Source organism: Pteronotus mesoamericanus, unplaced genomic scaffold (assembly GCF_021234165.1).
Source record: "Pteronotus mesoamericanus isolate MK-2021 breed Mesoamerican mustached bat unplaced genomic scaffold, CSHL_Meso_final scaffold_85, whole genome shotgun sequence".
NCBI lineage: Eukaryota > Metazoa > Chordata > Mammalia > Chiroptera > Mormoopidae > Pteronotus > Pteronotus mesoamericanus.
This window is the reverse complement of record NW_026555329.1, coordinates 58,625,282-58,652,302: the sequence shown is the minus strand read 5'-3', so window position 1 is coordinate 58,652,302 and position 27,021 is coordinate 58,625,282. Positions and strand designations below refer to the sequence as shown.

At 35.6% G+C, this 27,021-nt stretch overlaps 1 protein-coding gene across 4 annotated transcripts in view; it reads right to left on the bottom strand.

Annotated features, from left to right (window-relative positions):
* Positions 1-27,021, bottom strand: part of CPED1 (cadherin like and PC-esterase domain containing 1) — a 289,378-nt gene that overhangs the window by 186,205 nt on the left and 76,152 nt on the right. For all 4 annotated transcript variants that reach the window (XM_054564025.1, XM_054564028.1, XM_054564027.1 and 1 more), the window contains one exon: positions 26,324-26,399. In XM_054564025.1, the coding sequence (XP_054420000.1) occupies positions 26,324-26,399 (76 nt within the window). The remainder of the gene's footprint in view (positions 1-26,323; positions 26,400-27,021) is intronic.

Here is a 27,021-nt window from a genome sequence, read left to right as displayed (position 1 = left end):
TTGAGAACTGAATGGATAGCAAATATGGATATGAAATATTATATGAACTTTTATTTATTGGCTTATTTTAAAGAACTCTAAAGCCTGTAACTTCACCACTTACCCAGAATAAAAATAAACAATATATTAGGGTTACCTGAAGACTGCTTTTATTTTGCCTTCTAACACCTGGTTGGCCAAGCACTGAGTACTTGCTGACTACGATACTGTTTTATGAAAAGGAAAATTAAACCTGGATCATGAGACAAGGGTTTTCAGTTTGATTCTTTACAACCAATGCTTAATGGGCATGTGATATTGTCAAGGAATCTTCTAGAATCCAGAATGTGTTCCCCATGAATTTTCTGAATGCCCCACATTGCTAAACACAATGCTTATTCAAAACAAGTGCTCAGTAAATGTTTGTTCTAGCAATAAACTGGTTTTGGGGGGTTAAGTCAATGTGCAGTTAAAATAAAATGGTACTTCAATGTATTAAAATATTTGGTTACTTATTTTTTCCCTTCTATGTAACATATAATTACATACAAGATCACAGCCAAAGACTAAATACTGGAAAACACTTATACTAGCAAAGATTAGCCACCAAATTTATATTGTAGTTGACTTAGTATTTTGCCCCATAGCTAAAATTAATATCAAAGAAATAGTGAAAATATAATTATATTTCACAAATATTTGAATACTGTCTTTCATTCAGTATTAGGAAGCTAAATTTAGCAAGTATTTTCTTATTTTAAAACTTCCAGTGAAGCCAAAGGCCTTAATTAATTATTAACAATTAGTTTTGAGATTAGACGTATAAATAAGTACTATTAGTAGAAGTACTAATTGTTCTTCTTGCCTGAGGACACTTACAAGTCTTAGTCCTTAGCCAGCAGGCATGAAAGCTATGCAAATATATCCTCAAAATTTACATGCATAGCCAATATAAACGAATACATGCACACATTGGAGTCAAAGCCAGGAAATGACTCTTTGTCAGGGCCTTGGGAGAAAACGGATGAGTGGCAGAATTGAAGGGGTAACTGAAGAGACTGCTAACTGAGAAACTTAACCAACAGACTATTGAAGAAGGGAATGTTAACAAACAAACAGAAGGGAAGAGTTAAGGACAGACAGCAACAAGTAGTAAAGCTCCCCATGGCTAACAAATGGAAGCTCTTGCCATCTCCAGTCCAGAAGGGGGATGATTACAGAACCAGGCAAAAAGCACAGCTGTGGGAGAGGTACCGAGCAGACGCTATGACTGTAGGTAGTAGAGCTCAGGCACTCCCACACCAGGTCCGTCAGGAAAGACAAACTCTTATCTTGAGGCCAGGGAACAAACTCTTCATCTGAGCTCTGCTCTCCCACCTGAAGTCAGGGTGTCAGGGAGTCCTGGTGATGCTGTCCCTGGAGGACAGCTTTCTCAGGAAAGGTCTAGCAGGGGTGTCCAACATTTTGGCTTTTCTGGGACACACTGGTAGCAGAGTTGTCTTGGGCCACGCGTTAATACACAAACACTAATGAAAACTGATGAGCAAAAAAAAAGGTTTTAAGTACATTTACAATTTTGTGTTGGGGTGTGTTCATAGCCATCTTGGGCTGCATGCGGCCTGCCGGCCTCAGGTTGGACACCACTGGTAAAGTGAACGTGGAGAGGCAAATGGAGAATATCCAGCACAAACCCTATACTTGGAAAAGAATGAGTTTTGGTGCTAGTCTACTACTTCTTACTCAAATAAGAGATATGTGCCTTGGTCATAGAAAAGGGGGCTGAGAAGAAAAGAATGAGCAAGCCAAGTGCTGAACAGTTCTGCTAAAGTTGTAGGTGAACCTCTTTGACCACAGCCTAGGAAATAATGTAACGTAGGCAAGGATCGGTTTTCTCTCTCGACTTCAATGTGGTGTTTATTAGAGTGGCATGATCGGCTCGGCCATGTCAGGCCGCTGCAACAACACTGAGGCAGCGCCAGTGAGGGGGCAGACAGCGGCACTCTGAGATGAACTATCTCAGACCAAGAGGTACAGTATCAACGGATCCCCCCAGAACCCACGTGAGCACAGGAAGCCATGTTCAAGATCACCAGCAGGCAGCCAAGAAGAAAGCTGTATGGAGGCTGGACCAGGCAAACTGAACGTGGGCCAAGGAAACATGGGTGAACCCAATAAAGACACATGTTCTAATTTGCCCACCATATTGTCATATAGTTGCTGGTAAATTTTTTTCTTCAAAAATATTTTACAAACAGTATCCAAAATATCATTTATTTTTCAAGGCATACTCCTGTCTATTAATGATTTCTATTCATAGATGTGACCATGAACTAATTATTTAAGTTCAGTATCTTTACTTAGAGAACAAGGATAATCATTATAGTAATAACAATAAGAATCTACCTCATTTGGGCTCTGACAGAACTAAATACAAAATTTCCTTTAAAGTACTTTGCACAGCATTTGGCATGTATTTAACACTCAAAAATATTAAATAGCAACTAGTAATAGAAGTTTAGTGTAATCTTTTCCTATAACCGAGAAAACCTATTTACAACTTTAGAAACTTTGAAGTGTAACTAAAATTTTACCCCTTTTTGAATTTTTTCAACACTAAGGGCTTCTTACCACTGCACACTGTCAAATAAAAGCTAATCTATTAAATCTTCTTTTACGTGATTCTTAAACATCTGACATCTGACATTAGTCTCTTAAGAACAAAGCAGGAAGTATGTGCAAAATATTGTGTAGACCAAAATAAAACACAGCATCTTTACTATAAGTGGTCTATAAAGACACCCTCTGTTTTAAGTGACTAAAGTTTAGCAATGCAGTATCCCAGCAAAGCAATTCATTTCCTGTACAGTTCCACTTATTTAAAGGAGTTGTGCATTAAAGCTAAGTTTCTATGGATGGAATAAGCCATGGACTGACCCAATTAGTGCAAAATTTAAGTCTGTTCCTCTCTCCTTTGTTCAGGGAATGACTTCTTTGCGAACAACCAAAACAAAGTTAAACAGAACTACCTCTTAGTCAACAGATTTTTGACATGTAGACATAACTCTCTGGACTGTTTCAGACCTACTTGAATTTATATGATATAATTTAAATCTGTATACTACAAACACATCAATTCCTTAGTAAGTTTTTACTTTCATTTTATACAAGTAGCATTGGCCAAATGTTTAAGGGCATTATTAATACATAGTTCTAGCCTTAGGTCAGGAACTCAAAATTCAAAATCCTCTCTGCAAGATCTGACAGTATTGTGCTATTACCTATGTGACTTTGACACCAATAATATATTATCAGATTATTGGTTTCAGAATATTTTTCATATGCTATTACCATATAAGGGTGTCTCAGACCACAAATACAAACAGCATAGTGCTTCAATATAGTACTTATGGAGGGAAGGCATAACTTCCACTTTATGTTATAGAAAATGAGATGAAGTCCATGTACTGATATAAGTGGAGACATGGTTTGACATGCAAAAGTAGACCAGATCAATACATAACAATGTTTTTTAAATGGGTAGTCATTGTATGAATTTTGCACCAACTAACCAATCAATCAAGTGTTTATTGAGCACTCAGTAAATGGAAAGCCATAAATGTTCTCTTTTCTGTTCTTTTTCAGTAGATGTGTCAAAGTCATGTAATTCTACACAAACAATTTTCCTCATGGACTGCTCTATGTTTTGACCGTGACAACATAAGAACCTTGAATTCAGCTCATTTTCTTTGGTAATAAAAGCTACATCTAGACTACTACTTCAATTTTCTTGCTCTCGGACTTCACTGCAATGACCAAATAGCATGAAAGATTGTTTTATTACTTTATGGCATCTTAATTTCACTTTGATGTTTTTCTGCATGAATTTTTCAGAGGAAAAGAAAAATAATGCTTGACTACTTCAACAAAACCAAAGATGAATAATTTAATATAAATTAATGGGCATCATTAATAACAATTTGAAACACAATCCCAAATAAATAGTGATATAGAATGCAACAAATATGATAATAGAATAGTTGCCTAAGCCCACCCACCATGAAAATAAGTTAATCCTTTTATTAACATTAAACTTTTTTCTCAGGAATATTTTCTGGAGTAAACCATGAAATATTATTGATATAATTTATATCAGAATAATTAATGACTTAGCAAAACTCTCTAAAAGTGATTTGAAATTATTTTCAAGTACATGGAAGTCAATCTTAATTTAAATGTAAGACACAAACATTGGAGTCATTGCCCCTATTTTAAATAAAACCATAAATTAACATATCTCTCTTCTAATGGCAACCTCATAGGCCAACTCAATTTTCAATTTTTACCATGTTTTTTGGTATAATAAAGCATACATGATTCTACTGTCAATTTGCTTCTCTATATCAAAGTTATTTATAAACAAATGCATTATATGAACCAAGTATATATTTAAAATATCAAGATTCTTCATAATATCTGCCTTTGAGAGTGAGACAAAAATAAGAAACATGCAGAGACTATAGTCAATTGTCAAAATGAAATCTAATGAGGGACAAAGATCCAAATACCAGAAATGGGTCAGGAACATGGAATATGTCAGAATACGTTTTTCATTAAGACAGTGAGCAAGCATACTTCTATGGAACCATGTTGTCCTCACATTCTCTCTCTCCAATTGACCAGCAATATGATTGGAGTCTGTGGAAGCAGATTTGGCTGACAGGCATTACAACACAGAGTCCACTCCTAGCGGATGAGGACACAAAGGGCAAGATCAAAAGCCAGGCAAACCTGACAAGAGTTTCTGAAACAATGTCTCAGTGTTTAATCTTAGACCTTAGGTAGGTACATTTGGTAATAGTCAGGTCCATTGGCCTGTTTTATATATTGTAAATGACTAAAGAATGAGTCAATTAATTGAGCCAAAGTGGGAGGAGCCTTCCTATCTGACGTGCTAAATAATCATTGGTCTTTGAAGACGTTAATTAGGGCCCTGGCTGGTATGGCTCAGTTAGCTGGAGCATCATCCCATAAACCAAAATGTTGTGGGCTCTATTCCCGGTTAGGGCATGGTCTATGAGAGGCAACCAATCTATGCTTCTCTCTCACATTGATGTTTCTCTCCTTCTCTCTCTCCTTCCCTTTCACTCTCTCTCAAATCTATAAGCATGTCCTTGAGTGAGTATAAAAAACAAAACAAAACAAAATGTTAATTAGGTGATTAAAATTTTGAATTCTTGTCTGTATTTTACTTTGAAGTCAATCTGTCTCTCCTCCAGGTAGAATTTAGACCAGGACATTAAATTCAAATAACTATTTTCTGTAAGGAAAATTGTCTGTAAGGAAATATTTTCTTCACATATCTCTGCCAAGATGCCATATACATGAATTATTTTTCAGAAATTCAACACGCTGTAACTCAGCTTCAGAGTTTCAACATCAGCACATCATCTCAATTAACACCACTTGTTTGCATGTCCCCGACTGAACTTCCAATTCTAAGCTGCTACTTAAAGGCCTTAAAATAGGTGGATGATGGATAACAAGTCATTTTCATCTTGCTATTTCTTACCAAATGCATAAAATATCTTGGAATAATTTTACAGCATCCAGTCGTTTCAACTTAAATTTGGGCTTTGTAGTTGCTTTAAAAATCCTGTAAATTCTGGCATCACTCAGGTGTTCAAAGTCATGAGTTAACTGCTTCAAGTCTCTGCTATAGTTTGAGTCTGTAAACCCAGTCCACAGAAGCTGAATTAAAAAGCTTGGATTGTACATAGTGGAAAGAATTCAGGCTAGCTTTAAGTCAAAATGGGAAAGTATTGGGTAACAGTGATAAAATAGCAAAAGAAAAGATATCTTTCCTCCTTTTCCCTCTAAGAAAGAATGATACATTCTAATTTGGGATCCAAGTCTTCGTTATGTTGTTTGAATAATAGAAATAGATAAATTGATTTTTTTTAATCTACATAAATGAGTTGGGGAAAAGAAAGTTGACAGACAGATGAGGAGAGAGGTTGTGCCAGATGGTGTTTTGGTGAGTGAAAGTGGGGTGCTTAAGGAGCGAAGAGAGTTTATAAAAACAGAATTTGGCAGAAATGCCATTGTGTTAAAAAAGGTTAATTACCCTATTGTTGCCATTTTGTCTCCAAATTAATGGGCATCAGCCATTAATGAGTACCAGCTTTCCCTAAAAAAAAATACTATTAAAAATTTAAAATAATCTTTAAGGCTTGTGGAGTTGGGTCAGTTGTTGGAGGAGGTATTCTGTTTGTTTATCTGTTTGCTTAACACAACACAGTGCTCAAGCATTCTCTCAAAGGGGCAATTTTTGCCCGGGTCCCTTACCATGTCTGGCTCAATCCCCTGAGGCTGAAGTCAGGTCCAAATGCCCAAGTTGGCAGCTAGGACACTTCACAGTGAGGAAAGGGGTTGTCACTGGCAGCTGAACAAACTCCAATTTAAAGAAAAAGTATATGGAGTTTCTATTTGGAGAAAAGCTGAACTCAAGAGTGTTCATTCAATTTCATGGATCTAGAGTGAAACGTGACAGAAGTTCGTGGCCACTGTTATCCATCAAATGATTTGCAATTCAGGTTTCAGCACTCTGCTTCAAAACTGCTCACCTAATCTCCAGCCTGCCACTACCGCTGACGGCTCAGAGACTGTTGCTCTTTACTCAGCATTTTCTTCGATCCCCCAACCCTGGCTTTTATTTACCAAACCTCTTTAAACATTCACAGGATCTATTAGTCCTGGGAGCTTGAGTTAACGTTAGGGCACATATTTCTGACTAGAAATTTCAAAATTGGCATGAGACACTAGTTTTTTGTTTGTTTGATTTTTGTTTTGTTTTTTTTAGTTTACTTCCCCGCTCCCATGAGCCATATTTTATATGAGTAAGGCTTTTCACCCCAAAACAGCTGACTATGTTTCAATAGCTTATAAACAGCAAAATAGCCTATTAAAATTTGTCCAATAGGTAAAATTTCTCTTAATTTAAAACTCTAAGTACACCTGGTACATTGCTTATTTTGCTCTTGGCACAACACATGTGTAGATTTACCAATAAATCATGTAACTGGAAAATTTTAAATATCACTTTGTGGGTGGTATCTTTGCTTTTTATAGCTCACTATGAATATAGTTTGAAGTTCTTTCCCTTAAATGACACAATCTCTTCTAAAATTGGTTGTTGAATGACCAACTACATAAGACTGAGAAGGAATCTAGAAATAGAAACATTTCAAAATAGTGAACTGAAAAAGATAAATTAGGCATAACCAATTTACTTAACTATGTAACCTTTCTTCTTTTCTTCTTAATTCTGCATTTAGACTTAAAGGAGACTTTCTGCCTCTGCAATATTTGGAACACAAGAATATAAATAGTTATGGCTTTCTATTTTGAGGATAAATATAACCCTATTTCCATACCTTGTTCAAGAGAAATATTTCAGGTCCAGTTGCGACATTTTTACAGCACAGCAATACTACACATCACCATCACAACTCCCAAAAATATAAGAAAAGAAAAATACCCCCTTTTTTTGGTTATTCTTTTAAACCTTATGTTCAATAAGAGATTATAAGAATGCTCTCTGGTTATGATTCACCAGTGCAGTGGAGTTTTATTGTGAAACTAATCTGTGTTCATGTAAGAATTCACTACGTCTGGCCTTGACTAGAAGAACTGTGGGTGAGGCCTAATAGCTAGCAAGGGATCTATCTTAAAACAAAAAGAGGTGGCTGGAAAGAAGCCCAAGGGTAATAGGATAGCATGAAAGAGGAGGGCAGCCTTCAGTATGTTGTTCCTGTATTCCATAGGCTCTCTTCCACCACTGCTCTAGGTAGGAAACTAAAACAATATTAAAATGTATGTTTTTTCCCCAAATTATCTGTGAGAGATCGAGAATACAACATTACCTTCAATAGGAAAAAAATATAGCATAAAGAAAGATTTTGACTACTGCTATTTTATTACTAACTCAATTTACTTTTAACTTATTCAGGCTTTAGAGAACACCGACGGACTTCCACTCTGCGGGCAAGACAGCGACTGGTACAACGGGACACAGCACCAACAGCTGCAGCAGCAGCCAGAGGAAAAACAGGCACAGCGTGAACCTTGGTGTCCCTGACACTGGGCATAGCACCTTAACGCAGACGATGACAAGCACAGCAACAGCTGCCTTTGCCATGCTGGTCTCCAGAACCAGAGCACCTGCGGTGGGCATGGCCAGTGGTGCAGATCAGCAGCAGACAACCACAGGACACCAGAGCAGAGTGGAACAAGGGCCGGCCATGGTATCAAGTGTGGGTGGACTGTGTTCATGAGCACATGGGATACACCATCTAAGATAAAGAGGGCTTTTGAGGGTGTCACAATGATTAAGAATGCTATAGAAATGTAATGGTTGAGGGTCGTAAATTTTAGATTTCTGCCTTGTGTAGAATAAAGCTGGTGTTTCTTTGGACTGCATTAGCAAGATGTAAAGTCCAGCATCTGAAGAGTTAGGCATCCATTCTCATTAACAGTATACATACTGCAACAGCTGTTACAATGTTAAATATCATTCTGCCATTCTGCACACAACATGAATTCTCTCTTATCCCACATAGCTTTTAAATGTCTCACTGGACAATGATGTGGATGTAAAGCCTGTTGCTAATTATTTGAACCTAGGGCTTGAATCCATTTTATGTATAAACTCCAAGTACTTTACCCAGTTTTAATATACACTGAATTTTGCAAAATGCAATTTCATGGTCAAAAAGGGAATGTTATATTTTGTTTTGTTTGTGATATTTGCAAGAGTTGTTTACCATTTTGGAAAGACCCATCACCAATAGCAATGAGACCCATGGAATTTTAGTTTCCTTACAATGCAACCACACTAATCTGAATTTGTTTGTATCTGTCACATTTATGATGATTCAAAATATAAGCGGGAGCACTTGACTATTTCATTATACCCTATGGTGTCCTTATGCCAAAACAGTTAAGGCATTATACTGATTTGTTAAAACTATGTGTATAGGTAGGTTATAGATATTTCCCTCCAGAATAACCAGAGGTCAGTGAATATATTTTTCATCCAAAGAGAATGTGAGGTCTTTTAGGGATGAGAAAATTGCTGTAGGATGACCCAAATGTGACTGGTAGCACAAGTTTTAGATGAAGGGGCCTGAAGATATTGAGTATAGGTGAAGACAAAGAAATATTTCTGTGGCCATTTTAATATCCTAGATTTATTCCCAAGCTAGTGAATTTTTAAAAACATGGATCTCACCAAACTAGATAAAAGTAGTAGTTAGGAATTACTAACTAATATTTATGAAAATACTTATTGAAGTAACAAGCATAATACTTAACATTGTGTGCTGCTGGCTCTGAGCAAGGCATTGTTCCCAGGACTTTAAATGTATTAGCTCGTTCTATCATCCCAGGAGGCAGTCATTATTGCCGAAGCACAGAGAAGGCAAGAAACCTCTCTAAAGACACTGGGCTATAAAAGGGCTACGTGGGATTCCCACATAGGCAACCTGGCGTCACCTGCACCCAGCCACTATCCAACAGCGATATGCAAAATTAGGTCAAAGCAACTGCTTGTTGTGAAAACCATTTTTGAAAACCACTAATTCCACATAAATCATGTATTTCCTACATTTATAAATCCACACCCCAGACTGGCTCTTTATAAACCAGTTTGGCAGCACAGTCAGTGAATTCTAAAAACCCTCCCATGAAGGACAGAAGAGCAACTTCAAAATCCCCAGACAACTAATTCTTGGCCCTTCCAAGGGATCCAAGGGGGCCCCTATCAGTCCAGATACCCAGTCCTGATGCTGGCAGCTACACCCACATCTGAGTCACACCTCATCCCAGGCACATGGCTAGTATGACAGTTGTCTTAATAAATTTTCTCCTTTGCTTAGAAAGGTTGTAGGTGGTTTGGGAACTGACCCTGGAGTAGGCACATGAGAAGAGAGGGAAGGGGAGAAAGGTAACTGTGGAGCAACAGTGAGAGCTGAGGACCCGAGCTCCCACTCCCCACTGCGGGCAGTTCCCTTTGCTACGGAGTTCCTGACCAAGAGACTAAAGCAAAACAAAACAAAAACCATCTTCTGACTACAGCAAAATCACTGGCCATCTGCTTATATGTGAATATTATAATAAATAAGAAATTACAAGGGTTATTTTAGTTGATGAAAGAATAATAAAAATAATTTTAAAATAGATAAGTTCATTTCTCATTAAGCCCAGATATTAGGCTTTCTTAAATAGCTCCTTTCTTATTTTCCTGAATTAGAAGAAATGATTAAAATACAGTATAGAGGCATATAGAGCGGTACTTGAGGTATGGATCTGCTTCTTTCTAGCTGTGTAGCCCAGACGTTCTCAGAGCTTCCATTTCTCTATCCAAGAAGGCATGGCAGTATCTGGCCTGTAGATGGTTACACAGGGTTAAAGAACAAGTATTGTAAGTGCTTGACACAGTGTCTGACATTTAGTAAGTAAAAGTTAACATGACCTTTTGTTATTATTTTAGGGTAATTTATCTATAAAATGACATTGTGGCATAAGTCAAGAAGCCCCACTACAATTATAAAACAAACCCAGACTAAACTGTTAGATGTCTACGTACTCAACCTCTGACTCTAGGTAACACTTGCCTATGTCTTTCTGTGTCAGAGTGACTCCAACAAGAGCAATACATATTGTTGTGACAGTTTTATGTTAATGTCAAAAACTGAAAATGTCATTCTTTTTATCCTCACATCAACTCATGGATATCTTGATTAATATAGAAACAATCCCTTACATATTACTTTTATAGATTTATAATATATATTCTATTTTTCACTAAGTGGCATGATGTTTTACATGTTCTTTTTATACATATCCTTTTATAAAGCATTTTCATAACAACTCTATGTGCAAAGAAGAGTCAGTAGAATTGTTCCTATTTATCAAGTCTGAAAAAGAGGCACAAACAGACTATATATTCTCCCCAGAGCCATATAACTATAGTTAGCAGTTGGGCGAAACTAGAATTCTGGTTTCCTCATACTCAGACCAATAGATTCCTCACTTCTGCCTTTCCTAGGTGGAAAGTTAGATTTCTTCTAACTTCTTAGATTAGAAGTGTTATCAATACATACTTTCTTATAGCAGCTTAGAAATGGATGAGGCAAGATAGACCTTCAAAAGCAATAAATGTGGATGAATTACCCACTTTTTTCCTATGGGGGTAAGTTGACCTTTTGATATGCTATACATTTTCTTGTGAAATGACAATCAACATTGGGGTTGTACTGCTGCCCTGACTCTGATTTAATTAACTGAAACGACTCAAATAAAGAGAAAGTTCCATATTTTACCATTAGATGGTGCTAAAAGAAGTTTAAAGAAAATCATCCTAAAAGTTACTGATGCGATGAATCACAGGATTTGATTGGGAATTACTATAAAATAAAGTCGATGCTTCTTTCCCATACAAAAGCAAACCCAACCCATCATCAAAGAGTAAAACATCTTCCAAAGCTACCCTATTCATTCAATTATATTTCTGCCAACTTCATTTACAAATGAGGATTTTAAGATTCTGTTTAGGGAAGTGAATGTATTTCACTTTGTTTATAGCTTTCTACAATACTAGGGTGTTTATCAACATTTTTTCAACAGAATGCGTCAGGTTGGGAGACACTAAGTGTCTAATAAATTGTATTTTTAATTATTATAGTTATAATGAGTTCAAGAGACTAGTCATAGCAAGCAACATGTTCCCATCAATAATGTGTTATACAACATACCTTTTGTGAAGTTGTGTGCACTACAGTTAATGCTTCACTCTAGTGGGCTTTTATTTTCTAATACTGATGATATCTTGCAAATTAAAAGTCAGGTCATGGCCCTGAACATCCATGAATATGAATGAATAAAGCTTTAAGTACCACAAATTTACCAACATTTTCTCTGACTGTACACTTTTAAGTTTTATGTTATTGCTGTTCAACATCTCTACCACTGGAAGGAGACTGTGAGAGAGGTCATGTTGAAGTTCAACACTGTATATCTATCCCCAACACTGAATACTCCCTCTATATATTGCGTATGTACATATAATAGGTATTTTAAATGCATAAAAAAACTAATCAAAGTTAGATAACAGTTCTAATTTGCTTACTGGGTTCCCTCACAAAACAAAACAAGCATGTAAGTTTCAGGATAAATTTTCACCATTTCAGCAGCTAAGTCCTAGAACCTGAGTTTGTTCCACAGTCTTCTTGACCCAGCCCTTGAAATCGTTAAGTAGTGCAGCACCCCCGTGGCTTAAAAATACAGTTTGGCCATTTCTAGAAAAACTTTTTCATCTATTTTGTTGCAAGTTATGTTTCTTAGGTCTCTTATCAAGACTTCAGAGACACTGTTAACATTTCTGTTGCAAAAACAGTGGTTCAGAAAGAACTGATATGGGGAAATCACAGCTTGGATGATGTATTTGTGGAAGAAAATGCAAAACAAATATAGTATAGTTTAGTTTAACAGGCTACATTCTGTCATGGAATAAGCTATTGGTTAATAGATGCATGCTGAATAAACAGCACAACCAAATTCATGAAGTACAAATATAGTTTATTGCATTTTTATTATGTGATGCAAATAAAAGCTTTTATTATGTAGCCCAATTTCATTGTTTAAAATTCTTCATGTTTTAGCAAGTTGTTTTGTCATTGTTTAGATGCAATGCTATTTTCCTTTGTTTATCATGGAAATAAGCAAACAGAGGACTACTGAAAAGAGACAACAAAAGTGACTATCATTCTTATCAGCTCTTCCTTTACAGTCTTCTGAAAATCAGAATTAATAATCAGAATCACACAGAGCATAAGTTTGCTGTACACTGTTGCCCCTGATGTGTAACAGTGTGAAACACAAGATAAACTCTCTAAGTAAAATCAGTAAATATACCTACATGATGGCACAAGGGACAGGGATCATAATCCAGCAATTGAAAATTTTACCAAATCAGTTCAACTTTAAAAGACCTTTTAAACTTGCCCTACCAAAGAGCAGAGGGACAAATGAGCTCCCTCAGCTAGTCAGTCTTTACCACAACTTCAGATAAGTCAATGAGCTACCAAACATGTACAGGAAACTGTAAACATTTCAAATTGGTCTGATGCCAAATGTGCAAAGTATAAAGCCCTGAGAGACACAAGAGCAAGAGATAGCTTTGGGTCAGTGAGATTGGTCTAGCTTCTCTCAAAGACAAGAAAAAGTCTATCTCCCAAAGCTCACATTCATCCACATATCCCAGTGCTACCAACTGTCATTAATCTTCCCTCTTGCCTCGCCAGAGACCAGCCATGAAGTATCCCAGGGACACTGACAAGCTTGCTTCTCAGTTTTTAAGAAATGCCAAGTGGAAGGAAGAATTATATAGTTTCCAACCAACAGGCTACAGTCAGCAGCAGATTTTTTTTTTTCCCATTTTCAAGAAAATGAAGCAAGGCTATCATTTTCCCAAAATCTTCATTTGATTTTAGCTGTGATTAGTTAATTTAGAGATTTATGGTTCACAGGGCCAGTGGTGAGTGTTAGGAATAGGTCAGGCTGCGTAATTGCTATATTTGCATGATTCAACAGTTTCCATGTAGTTCTGACTGGTCTGCAATGTTGTCTAAAATTCTTATCAATAAAAATATCCCCACCCAAAGATATTTTTTCAGTACATTTTTTTAGAGAGAGAGAAACATCGATGTGATTGGTTGGCTTCCATATATGCAAATTGAGGATCACATGCATTGGACTGGGAATCGAACCTGTGACCTTTCAGTTATGGGAGGACACTCTAACCAATGGAGCCACACTAGCCAAGACTCTTATCAACAGAATTATTCATTTGAGTGGAACTATGTCTTGTGGGGGAAAAAAATGTACTTTTGAGAGATGAAAAGATAGCAGTGCTAATTACTTTATCATAATTAACTAGCTCTGGAGAAGAGTCAAGGTCTGAGAAATGTTAGAATTGGAGTTCAAGATAGAAAGTGAGAACCAAGCATGGCACAGAAAAGCAAATGCGCATATAGATCAGCAGAAGGACGCTTGACTAGCTAGTGGAGAGTATTGAGCTCTTGGTGCTAAAGAGAAGGAAAGATAAATATTTCCTTATTTTAAGATGATTTGGGGGCTGAAGGTGAGCTAGTTCAGCCTGAAAAATTTCATGGGCTTTATCATTACCAATCAATAAATATTTATTAAACACCTATAACAATAGACATTGTCTATACAACATCTCTTTCTTCTTTTGGGAATCTGTTCTCCCCTCTCCACATGGGCTCAGTGGAACTGCCAATCACAGTTCCCTGCCTCTCCCACCCACCCCTGGTCGTTATGGGCTGGTTTGCATCCCTTCAAAATTCATATGGTGAAGTACTAACTACCCAGTAACTCAGAATGTGACTGAATTTGGAGAAAAGGTTTTTAAAGAGGTGATTAAGTTGATGTCACTAGGGTTAATTAAAATGGGATGACAATAGAAGAGAGGGCAATAAAGTCTGCTGTTGAAGGGGCAGTGCAGTGAGGCGTTGACTTTAGCAGAAAGTTATGTGAGGAAACAATGGGAGACCAGGGAGAAATGGAGACTGCCTCAGCCTATGTGGGTCTTAACTGCCACCCAGAGGTGCTCGGCGGAGTGAAGTGGTTAAGAAGATGGTTTCCAGAGTCTTACTGCCTATGTGCAGATACCACGTGTCAGACATGTGGTCTGGGGAACATCACCTCACCTGGCCACACACCTGAATAAAATAAGAATCATACTGAATCTGCTTTATGGAGATAATTATAAGTGCTAAATAAATTAGTATATGTATATATGTAAACATATTTTAAAACATTAATATATATTTTACATAGATATTATATAAATAAGATATATAATAAAAATATTTTTATGTTTAACTCAACCACATGGTTGAATATACTGAATATTTTTTATGCCAATAAATGTAGATATCCATCATTTTTAATGTCTTCATAGTTTTTGCTAATAAATGTGACATGATTTGTTCACATTTGAATTACATAATACTTTAGTATGTAAAGATTGTACATGTATAGGGAAGGTATGAAAAATTGTAATTTCACTGAATTTACATCTTTCTTCTTGTTTATTTGAATTTTCTATTCTTTTCATAATGAATGTTCATTACTAGTATAATAAAGTCATAATAAAAAGGAAAAGTAACAGAAATATTTAAAATGCATATTGAATCATTTTTAAAATCTGATTTCTGTTTTCATTAACTTCCTTCTCATGATTGGTCAAAGACCTAAACAGGAAAGAAAGAGAATAACATATCTGCTAAATTTCATGCTTGATAAATAAAATAATCAAAATTTCCCACCCCCATTGACTGCTGTTAATGCTCTGAATACTAGAGTTCCTTATCTGGAGTCCCAGACTGAACTCTCCCAAGTTTCTCGAGGGTTGTTGGGCAGGTGTCATAAAATTGCCTCCTTGGATTATATCAGGAGGAGGAAAAGAAAGGGCAGAGGAGAGAAAGAAGAGGGGAGGATCTTATCTGTTATTGATCAAAGCAATTCCATTTTGTCATTAAACAGAGCTTCTGAGATTTCTCTTAAGGTTTGGAGTTTAAAAAAGAAAAATAATCCACCTGGCATCCACTGTAATCTAGATCAATGTTCTTTCTTTCTGATTTAGGTTTCCTGGCACTATCTCAGATGCTCTCTTTCTTTCATAGAATCCGTGGAGATAAAATGCTGAAGCACAATAGTCAGCAAGAAGTATTGGATTTATTTCCTCTGCCCTAAATGTAGAACCATTAAGATGAAGAAAACTGTCTAGAGAGTTAATCTATAAGAAGCAGTAAAACATTACTGGGTAAGTAAAGAGAGCGAACTCTCACCATTGTCTTCTTACTCCATCCTTCTGGCAGTCAGCACTTAGCTTCTCCTCTAAAGAAATGGTGAACAAATATTTACAGCATTTTGGGTTGAAATCCCTAAAGGATGTGCATGTCCACCTCCAGCCTGCATGAATGAGGATCAATCAACAATGTGAGAAAGTGTTAAGTTTATCCTTTTAGACAGCAATGAGGTGATTAGTCTTTTGGCTGCCACGGTAATCACCTGAAGTTGATATTACATCATGTACTTTATTGATACCAGTCTGCCTTGTGTAAGTGTAATAAGAGTTTTCTAATTAATTCATAAATGCAAGTGCCTTATTTCTCAAAATGGGTAATTATATCTTAAAGTAATGAGACAGTATTTTCATCTTCTCTTGCCTCTCTTCAGTGACCCATAGCACCAACTCAGTATTTAGCTCCTCATAGGTAAACAGGCGAATCTGTCTAAGCATTGCCAAGACCCTCTGACGATGGGCAGGGCTCCCTTTCCACAATTCAAACTCCCTCAGTAATATCTTCTCAAGTCTTTCATTTAGAAATATCAGAGTGACTATTACACAGCAATAACGATGACCATGCATTCAGCTTGAGAAGTGAAAAATAAGGAAGTCTTAGTCCCTTAGGGGAGACAAACACATACAGATACAACGTGATGGCTATATTGCCTGCTTTCACAAGGTACAATAGGAATAAAGTGTAAATATAGCTCACCACATCAGGGAGACTTCACTTGGAAGACACTTAAGTAATAATAGTATAGATTTTCAAAATAAAATACACATACAAATGCTCCTAGTAATCATCTCTGTGTTGGTGAATTCAGAATATTTTTTTTCTTCTTCATATTACCTTCATTTTTAAAACAATATGCTCGGTTTGGGAAAAAAAATGTATCCTTAGTCTACCACTTGACTTTTCTGAGGCCTACAGTCAAAAGACAGATTAAGTTCCATTTCCTGGTGTCTAACTTACCTAACCCAACTGATGGCAGGCTAAAGTGTCAGCAGACTTTTTTTTTTTTTTTTTTTACAAACCACAACCAAACCATTAGCATACTCTCCTGGCTTTCTTTGTGAGATACATCCTAACCATGGAGGAGAGGTTCTTCTCTACCTATAATGAACTGAACAGAGCCTCAAGAACTACAATTTGCTTAGAATCATGAAGGGCTGAATCTATTAGCCTTAGGAGGCATGAAAATTACTCTTATATTCTATAATGTGAACACCAGGAGTAATTCTTAATTTTTTTAATGTATTTTCATAAGTATATTAGAGAAAAATTAGGAGAGGTTGCTTCAGGTACCACTGGCCAGTTGTATTGTTGGCAGTATAGTTTATTGCAAGAATAGTTTGACTTTTTCCATTTTACGAAGTGAGGAAAAAAAAATCTTTGGAATTGAATGCCAACTTCTGTGATTTTATTCTCAAGTGTTTGTTGTGTGGAGCAGAGAAATGAGATTTTAGTATGTTTTTCTACAGATGTTTTTCTATAAATGTTTTCAGGGGTAGCGTAGAAGAAAAGTACAAATGTTGGAGGTTCTTGTATGGAAATACTTCAGTGGCAAACTAAGTGGTCCAGGCCTGGTAGGAAAGAAATTATGACCAAGGATAGATGACATATCTGGAGAAAGTAGCAGACTTAAGAGTACCAAAAGTGTCATTTGAGATCCAAGGCTCAGTAACACTGAAGAAATAAAAAAGCCAGAAATGTTGTGATTATAAAGTGGTGAATTGGCTTGAGCTTTCAAAGATGGAGTAGCTCCCCATGATGCAAGTTCCTGAGCAAGGCTATGAAGTGGGAGGCTGAAGCTGATGCAAAGTAAAGATCACATTTTTGATGAGATCAAAAAGTTGTGAGGTTAGGATGGTGTAAAGGTCATCTGTATAAACATCATTTTGGCAATAATAATGGTAGATTTGTAGTAGAGAAGAAGTTAACCCAGGTGAAAATAAGATTAAATAATATGTTGAATAATCAAGATGTTGATAGATAACAGCAAGAAGGAGTAGTGAAGAGACGTTGACAATGCCTCCCAAATTCAGAGATTAAGGTTTTAGTGGAAAACCTAGTTTCATTATTTTCACAAACAATAAAATTATTGTTTTGTGAAGAAAATCAAAGCTAGAGTTACCAAGGGTTTAGAGGAATGCAAAAATGTGCTAACAGAGGGAACACAGAGAAGTATGGGGATAAGAAGGTAGGATCTGAAACTTACAGGTAACTGAATTTTACAGGAAAGAGAGACATGAAAGAACTTTAAATTTCTGACATTGCAACATTGCCAAGGTATATCTGGGTGATACCACGTGGTACTGCCTTGCATTTTCCTGTGTCTTCAGCTCCTTTTCTTAAAAACCAAATGGGCTATGTTAAAGAGTCTATATATTCGGTGACAAGCCAGAGATACTGAAAATGTGCAGGTTATCTAGCCTCTCAAACTTCTCAACTTGTTATGAAGTTTTTATTTCATGTGCCAGGCTCCTCTAAATGTTTGGATATGTGACATCTGTTGTAGATAAAATTGAAACTGGGAAAGTCAGGATTTGTACTGCCTGTCACTACCAGAGTTGATAAACAGAGACAAGTATTGAATCTTTATGTGTACTTTATTCACATGCCAGAGATCTGAGAAGGTGGTGGGTTATGTACCCTAAAAACCATCCTAACATCTCATCTCAAGGCAACCTTTTTATAAGGAGAAGTAGGTAAGGGGTTTGGGAAAAAAAGTTATTCAGATAAGAGTTGCAGTCCAATGGTGATTTTCCTAGTATTTCTTTAACTGCTGATCAACAATTCTTTATCTGTGTCACAGATTTCCCCTCCCTGGAACACAATGGCTCTAATACCATCTCCATCTCCATTGTTTGCAGACCCCCTGGGGCACAAGGTTTGTGCTTGTCAATCTCCTGGAGTCAGATATACCATGCATTCCAGTTCCTGGAATAACAGCTTTCCACAAGCATTAATTACTTAAGCCTATAAAGTAGAACTATCAAAATCTATCCCTGAATCACATCAGATCATCAGACAACTAATTACCTGGACCCCACTAGTTTAGTCCCTAAACAGACTCCTGTGTACAAGCTTAATAAACTTCTTTTATTTACGAAGGGAATGGGGAAAAGATCACTTTGGATGCAGTCTCAATAAAGGACTGTATTTTTCAAGAACAAGAAAGGAAGTGGGAAGGGTGTCAGAGCATGCTAACTTAGGCTGGTCATGAGAGAGATGGAGACAAGTAGACGGATAAGGTAAACTTTGGGCTTGCTGATGAACTGAATGAGAATTTGAATGCACTTCCAGAAGTCCTATTAATTAGAAATTCATTGGGCTTGTAAGATTTTTTTATAAAAATGCAAATAATATCTAAGAGGCTTACGACTGGGGTAAAGGTATAATTATGCCTGCATTAATTAGTTCCATCCGTGTGCTTTTTACTATCAACTAGCTGAAGTCAGTCATACCAAAAAGGTGGAAGTTTTGCTTGGGAAAAAGATTGTTTTGCATACAGGATATAATTGTGTCTGAAAAGAAGGTGGAAGTCTTTGGAAAGATAGAAGCCTGAAAGAGCACACAGAGATGGTGGCAACATTTGAGAGCACAGAGAACAAGCAAATTGGCCTTCTCTGAAAGTTTGCCTGATTACCTCATAAAGTTCCCAATCTTTTTTTAATACTGGGAATGTCTCATTTCTTATACTCTTTTTTAAAAAGATTTTATTTATGTATTTTTGGAGAAGGGAAGGGAGGGATAAAAAGAGGGAGAGGAACATTGGTGTGAGAAAGAAATATTGATTGGTTGCCTCTCACCCACACCCTGACCAGGGACTAAACCTGCACCTCAGGCATGTGCTGTGACCAGGTGACCTTTCACTTTGCGGGATGACATATAACCAACTAAGCCACACCAGTCAAGGTATTTCTTGTACCCTTGTTTGAGGAAAAACATTCCTCCAAGTTATAGCAGAGGAGAAAAAAATGAATGCAATAAAAATCCTCAAATGCTATTAAGCATTGACAATTTCCATGTTGCTTTGTTTATTTTTTTTTCACGTATTGATTTTAGAGAGATAGTTAGAGGGAGCAAGAGAGAGTGAGAGGGCAAAACAGAGAGAGAGAGAGAGAGAGAGAGAGAGAGAGAGAGAGATTTGTTGTTCCATTTATATGCATTCTTTGGTTGCTTGTTGTATGTGCCCTGACTCCAAACCCACAACCTTGATGTATGAGGACAATACTCTACCCAATTGAGCTAGTCAGTCAGGACCATGTTGCTTTATTTATTTTTTAACTTTTTTTTTATTATTGATGAGAGAGAGAGAGAGAGAAACATCACTTTGTTGTTCCACTTATTTATGCATTAATTTGTTGCTTCTTGTATGTGCCCTGACCAAAGATCAAACCCACAAGCTTGGTGTATCAGGACAATGCTCTAACCAACTGAGCTACCTGGCCAGAGCCATGTTGCTTGGTTTAATTTCAAAGTATACTACCTGATTCTCTGATAATATTTTATTATATGACAAATTGAAATTTTTAAATCTAAAATATTAAAAATAATCATCGGTACCATTTGAAATAAATAACTATTATTGGTCAGTGCTTAAAAATAATTTCAATTATGTTATTTTAAAGATATGTTTTATATTTGGTAGTAAATATCCACAAGTTTTTAAAGTTCAGTCTTGTTTAGGTACAACAAAAGATTAAATTGTATTTATTGTTTTATTTTTTCTTTATGTACTCACATATTACTAAAAAATAATTGACACTGATCCTAAACTGTTCAAAATGCTATCTTCATGTACAAGTTTTAGTACATTTCAAACTTCACTTTGAAAGCCAGTGTTCACAGCTAAGATAATATTACTGGAAAGAATGAGTAATAGCCATAAATTTGGCTCATTCTTAACCCTAACTTCTCGAATGGTGATGCAGCAAAAAAAAAAGAACAAAAACAACAACTCACAACCCAAATAACACAATTCTCTGATGTTTTGTTTTATACTTATATTTCAAATATGGAAAAGAAATCCTTTTTATCAAAAATAAAAATAAAAAGCAAAAAAAAATCAGCAACAAGTTTGAGCCAAATAAAAATTATAAAACTTATTTTTTAAGGAAAGCACTAAATGGGAAAGTAGCCAGTAAAAATTCCATTAATTTATGCCCTTCAATGTGAGTCAGAAGTCTAATGGCAGGTCAACTGTTAAGCTTGAATGGAACAGACTCTTAGTCTTACATGCTGTCTTCATGCGCTCTTCCACATCTGGCCCACACTCTGTCCTACCACGATTGCAGCATCCCAACCGTGCTTACCAGTAGGATCATCCATCCCTTCTTAGTTCCCCTGTCTTTATCTACTGTTTAAGATTAAATGTGGGATGACATGTCTGTATGGGAAAAAGGCACAGTGGAAGCAGGGAATCTCAGCATTATTGATTCTTGCCAAACATCATTGCTTTTATAGATTAGGAAACTGAAGCCCCAACTAGGCTTTAAATCTTGCTCAGCATCACACATGAAGTTTCAGAGCTGGAAACTGTCAGGTAATCTTGAATCTGTTGAGACACTTCTCAATGCACTTTTTACATTTCTGCACATTTTGCAAACAGATGCACTGGCAATCTTTATTCTGAACTATCTTTCCAAAGCTATTTACATAGGAGATAGCCTTGAAATATAGAGGTGGTGTCTGACTCCAGAGCATGAAGAAGATTTTGTCCAATATAACAAAAACAATGTCTCCCTCTGGGGCAAAGGGCAGACATGTTCACTGCTTAGCATAAAATAGTAAAAGTCCCTAAGCTAGGGGTTCCTCTCTTGAACTGCAAACCACTAAGTATACAAGTGCCATCTATGTGCTTCACATTGCCCTATAGGAATTGGGATTCAGTGAACTGGTGCAAATGCTGATAGTTTGACTACAGCTATTGCTGTAAATAATAGAATCATTTGTTTCCAACCCAGGAGTCTCAGAGTCTCATGTCTCCTGCCAGTATCCATGAAGCTGTGGTAGACTGATTTCTGAGCTTGGAAGTAGGAAGAAATCTCAGACTACTCACACTTTTTGACAGGAACATAAAATTTTAGGGGTAATCAATCAATCAGATAAAAAGTACCTAATGAGAGGTTTGTTCCTTGATTTTTCAAATCTAGGGTAATCCAGTTACCATTTTTTGAGCATTATGTATTAAGTACACTATATAATATTCTTTATTCTTCCAATCAAATTACACACACACATAATATCTACTTTATTTTTTAATTGAATTTGTGAAATGGTCTCATTATCCTCACATTATAGATTAAAAACAAAGACAAACAAAATCCAAGGGTGCCCTGAAGTTGTCACACAGCTAATAGGTAGCAGGTTTCAAACTTGTGTTTTACCTACTTCTAAATAAAACACAGCTTAACATGGTATGGGCCAACTTGGTTTTAAATAAAATGGTTAAATTATACAGTAATGTGTTTAGTTTTACTATCTTACTTTTTTAATACTTCCTATACGTTTAGGTAACAACATGTTGCTATCTAATATGTATTTAATATTAAATATTCAATATTCACAACAAATAAAATGGTTTTAATCTTATGAATGATGTGTTTATATAATATATCATATAATCACAGAAAAAGTCTACTACAAAAACTATGGTTTATAAAGTTTCAATCATAAAACAATGCTTTAGATATATTCTCTTAAATCTACACAGCTAAGAAAACATGACAGGAGAAATAATTCTAGTTAAAAAGCTATATAGTCGATAAAAATATCTTGCTAGTCACAGAGGTAAATAAAAATTAACACACTAGACAGAGTGGAGGAAGGACATACATCTAGAACTTACAGATGTTCTGAAGAATAAAAAACACTTACAGCAAAAGAAAACAAAAATCTTAATTCTATGGAAGCAAAATATACAATATAAACTTATAAACTGGTGGTCCATTTCTGGCTAAAAATTGGTGTTCATTCCTACGACCCTATGCTGCTAATTCTAATACTAAATAAACTTAATGTCCTAAGTCAACCATTTTGAAATGTAGTATATTAATAATATATTAATGAAAGCAATTATTTTACTTGCTCCTCACAGCAACATGACTCTTTTTATAGAAATAAAAAATTATCCAGCTGACATTTACAAAAACAAAACAAACTTAAAGATTATAAGGTCAGGTACAACTGTGATGTAAAAAAAGTAACTAGAGAACCAAATATATACACCCATCATTTATTTTAGACAAGTATCTTAAATCAAAAGTTTAAATGCAGGTTCATTTTAATTTATTTTAATCCTTGGTAAAAATCAGTAGAAAACTATAGTCTTCATAATGGGACATACCAATGTTGTTAATGTTTGGTGTGAAAGCAGAAACCCCATGAAAAAGCTGATGGATTAAGATATTAGTTTTCTGATTCCATTTGGACACTAATTAATTTTTGAAATAATTAAAGCTATGTGGATCTAAATTTTAATTATATAGTAAAATACTTTCTAAGGGGATACCTATTAAACATCAAATAGGTTTTAAACAAGAAGTCTCAAGAATCTTTACACTGGTGAATTTTAAAGTAGGCTATACCGAAAACATTTTTTTCATTCCACAAATATAAGGAAATCAGAATGCATAGGTTTTCTTTTTCTTTTACAGCATGCCAAATAATCTCGTTTATTTCATTTTATATTATGTTTTGATTTTTCATTTTTATTTTAATTATCTATCAATTTTTTTAATTCTCACTTCAGAATGTTTTATTTTTTTTTCCCAAATACATTTGTCTCTGCCTTCCCCCCACCACTTTCCCTTGCCCCCTCCCCCACAACCCTTCCCCTTTGGTTTTGTCCATGAGACCTTGCTATACTCTTGTGTAAGATATTAAGTTAAATACATAAGACTTAAAATGTTTTCACGTTATTCAAAAACAAATTTCCCCTTGCAAATACTACGGCATACGATTACTCCATCTTCTATCTTACTATGTTTGGTAATTAGCTACTGAAGCATACCCACATAATACTGCTGCGCTCTTACAAGACAGAAAAAAATTGTCCTGAATTTCTTATATTTTCCTACTATTCTCTATGTTGTTTTCTCTCATTTGAATTTGATGCAGTATATTTTCAAAGCCTTTCTCAATTATTTCCCCTCAATTATTCCCCTTGACAAAGTATAGCAATTCTGTGATTCTGAAAAAAAGTTTCCAATATTAGTTCCCTCAGTTAACTTTAGAAAACAACTGTTGTGAACATTCACCCATTCTTCTGCTTTTTACTGTAGGCTGTAAGTCGTTTACCTAATCTAAAACTTTTCAAATTGTTTGCATATTTTGAGGTATTAACTGTGTGGAAGATGGTTTTTCTGCCTCCTTTTCCTTCAAATGATGGAGAAAGAGCCAAAGGAGGATTAGAATGGCTATATTTGCTTAAGAAATCAGGCAAGCACATCATGCCAGGATGACATAAATCAATGAGGTCAGGATTTGTGAAGGGTCTCTGGTTACTTTTTAGAGAGGATGACTCTGATAAAACAGAGTACATTTTATTAGAAATCTTTCCCTTGGTTTCCTAGCCCTTAACATGATTCGGATTTATCTCTGGCCATTTCTTTAACAATCCAATAAGCAGTAATTGAGGGCTTCCTATGTGTAAATCCCCCACTGTAGGGGATGCAGAAATAATTAAAATATGGGCTCTATCCAAAAAACAAAAACAAAACAAAAAAAAACTTGGTGAAAAGAATAGGAATGCAGAGGATTAAGTGAGTTTATCTATATAAATCTTAGAGTGGTTTCTGGCACTTATTAAGAGCTAAATGTATGTCATTTTTTTAAAGGAGAATAGGTATAGATAAAATTAAATCTAATACCAAGCAAAATTTGATCAATGCAATAGTAGAAACTCACATTGCTGATGAAGAATTGGAAGAGAAGAGATCAACCCAATAAAAAGAAAGACTTAGCTTTACCAAACTGATCAGCAGAAAGGATGAGCATAGGGAACTACCATTTAGTGAGCATTTACTATATACCTAGGGTATTGCACATATTACTATTTAATTCAAACAGAAAACCTGTTCAGGTAGATATTATTATTATCCTCATTTTATAGGCAAGAAAACTAAGATTAGAGGTTAAATGACTTTTGCAAAGATATGCAGGTAATAAGATAGTGGAACCAGGATTCAAATGCAGGGAGTGTAATGCCAAAGGGACAAACTCCTATTTACCATTCCATGCCTTTCTAAGCACATCGGAGCTCATGAATTCAGAGGACGGACACACCTACACCAGCTATGTCATCACAGGCATTTTTGGAACAAACGCTTACATTAGAATCATTTCTGCAACTGGAAGCACTCTCTTCTGAATGTCCTCAATTTTGGCAACTTCTTGCCTTTAAAGGTTGGAGATTTTTTAAAATAGCCAAAAATGACTGAGAGTCAGAATCTGTGAAAAAGTGCATGATCAAATTGGGCAATGCCAAGATGGTCAACAGTATGGTGTGCATACGAAGGAATGAGGTGAATGTTCCCATGCGGTGCGTGAGTCAGCTCAGAAGCAGCATCCCGAAGACAACTATAGTCACATTGTTGGAAAGACAATAGAATGATGGTTACCAGAGGCAAAGGGGGCTGGGAGAGGGCAAAATTGGTGAAGAGGGTGAAATATATTGTAATGGAAGGAAACTAGACTTAGGGTGGTGAGCATGCAATATAATATACAGCTATTGAATTATAATGTTGCACACCTGAAATTTATATAATGTTATTAAGCAATGTTACTTTAATTAAAAAAGACTCTTTTGGCTATGTAAAAAAAAATAAAAAAAATAAAGTAGGCTATAATATCATCTATGAAGACTCATATAACATCTGATGCTATTTTTTCCCACTTGGGGAGCCTATGAGAAAATGAGATGGTAAATTTTATCCCAAATTTCTAATGTTGTCAAGACATAGAATTTACTCATTCAGTATCCTGTCTTAAACACGCAGACAAATTGAGATGATTTTAGAAAAAAGAAAGATACTTATTAGGATTAGAATCACTTAATCATGAAGAAATATATTTTTAAATGTCAAGTTTTCTTTATTTAAGAAATACTATAATAAAAAGCAACAAGGGTATTAAAGACAAACATATAGAAATAAAAGGCATATATATCTAGAAAGATAGAAAGCAAAAATAAAAGAAAGAATATTAACGTTACATCCGTATTTCTTATTTTAAGTTCATCCCATTGGCAAAAACTTTGCGGATTCTGGAAGATTTGTGATATTGGAATTGGTAGACAAAGAAGCTCAATAGGCAAATCTGAGCTCTCATCTAACAGATCATATTGCGTAAAGAAGCCTACATATCTTGCACATTCATGCATGAGGAAGCAAAAAAAAGCTTACCTGGAAATCGTGTAATTATTTGACATAATCCTTCCTTTCTGCAAAGTTGATGCTGTATTTCTGGTAATATGTTCACCTGAAAGGAATGAAAAAGATTCTAGTGAGTTGGGCATTTTAAAATGCTAAAGCAAAGGAAGCACAGGTATGAAGGCACACAGATGCGTTATACCACCTCTCCCTGCCTTCAGGTGTCTGCAAGTCAAAACTTAGATCCAGGATCATAAAGTGGTTTATTTGGTAACATAAAATTAAAGCCTTGCTTTTATAACTCTTCAGAAATATTTGGGAATACTTTTGAAAACCTTGATCTATTTCAAAGCCATGATATTTGCTAGAAATAAAAAGAGATACTATATCCTTATGGCAAATAGAGTAACAGAAATAACTTTATAGTTTCAAATTTAGCTTTGGCAAAAAATAGTACTAAATGTACCTCAATGTCAACTGAAGTCTAAAGTTCTAAAGGCAGTCAGTGATTTGAATCACAGACATTTAGTGGAAATTCAGTGCTAAACCTGTTTCAAATCTTCATGATAGTTTTCACTTCATACTGAAAGGCATTATTGCTTCCAAATGTAAAGCCCAGCCATCAGAAAATTTTATTTTAACAAAAATTTGTTCTTAAAAAGTTTCATAAATGTTATCACAAATTCATATATATTTTTTAACTTATAAAGATAAAAACAAGTTAATTTTCC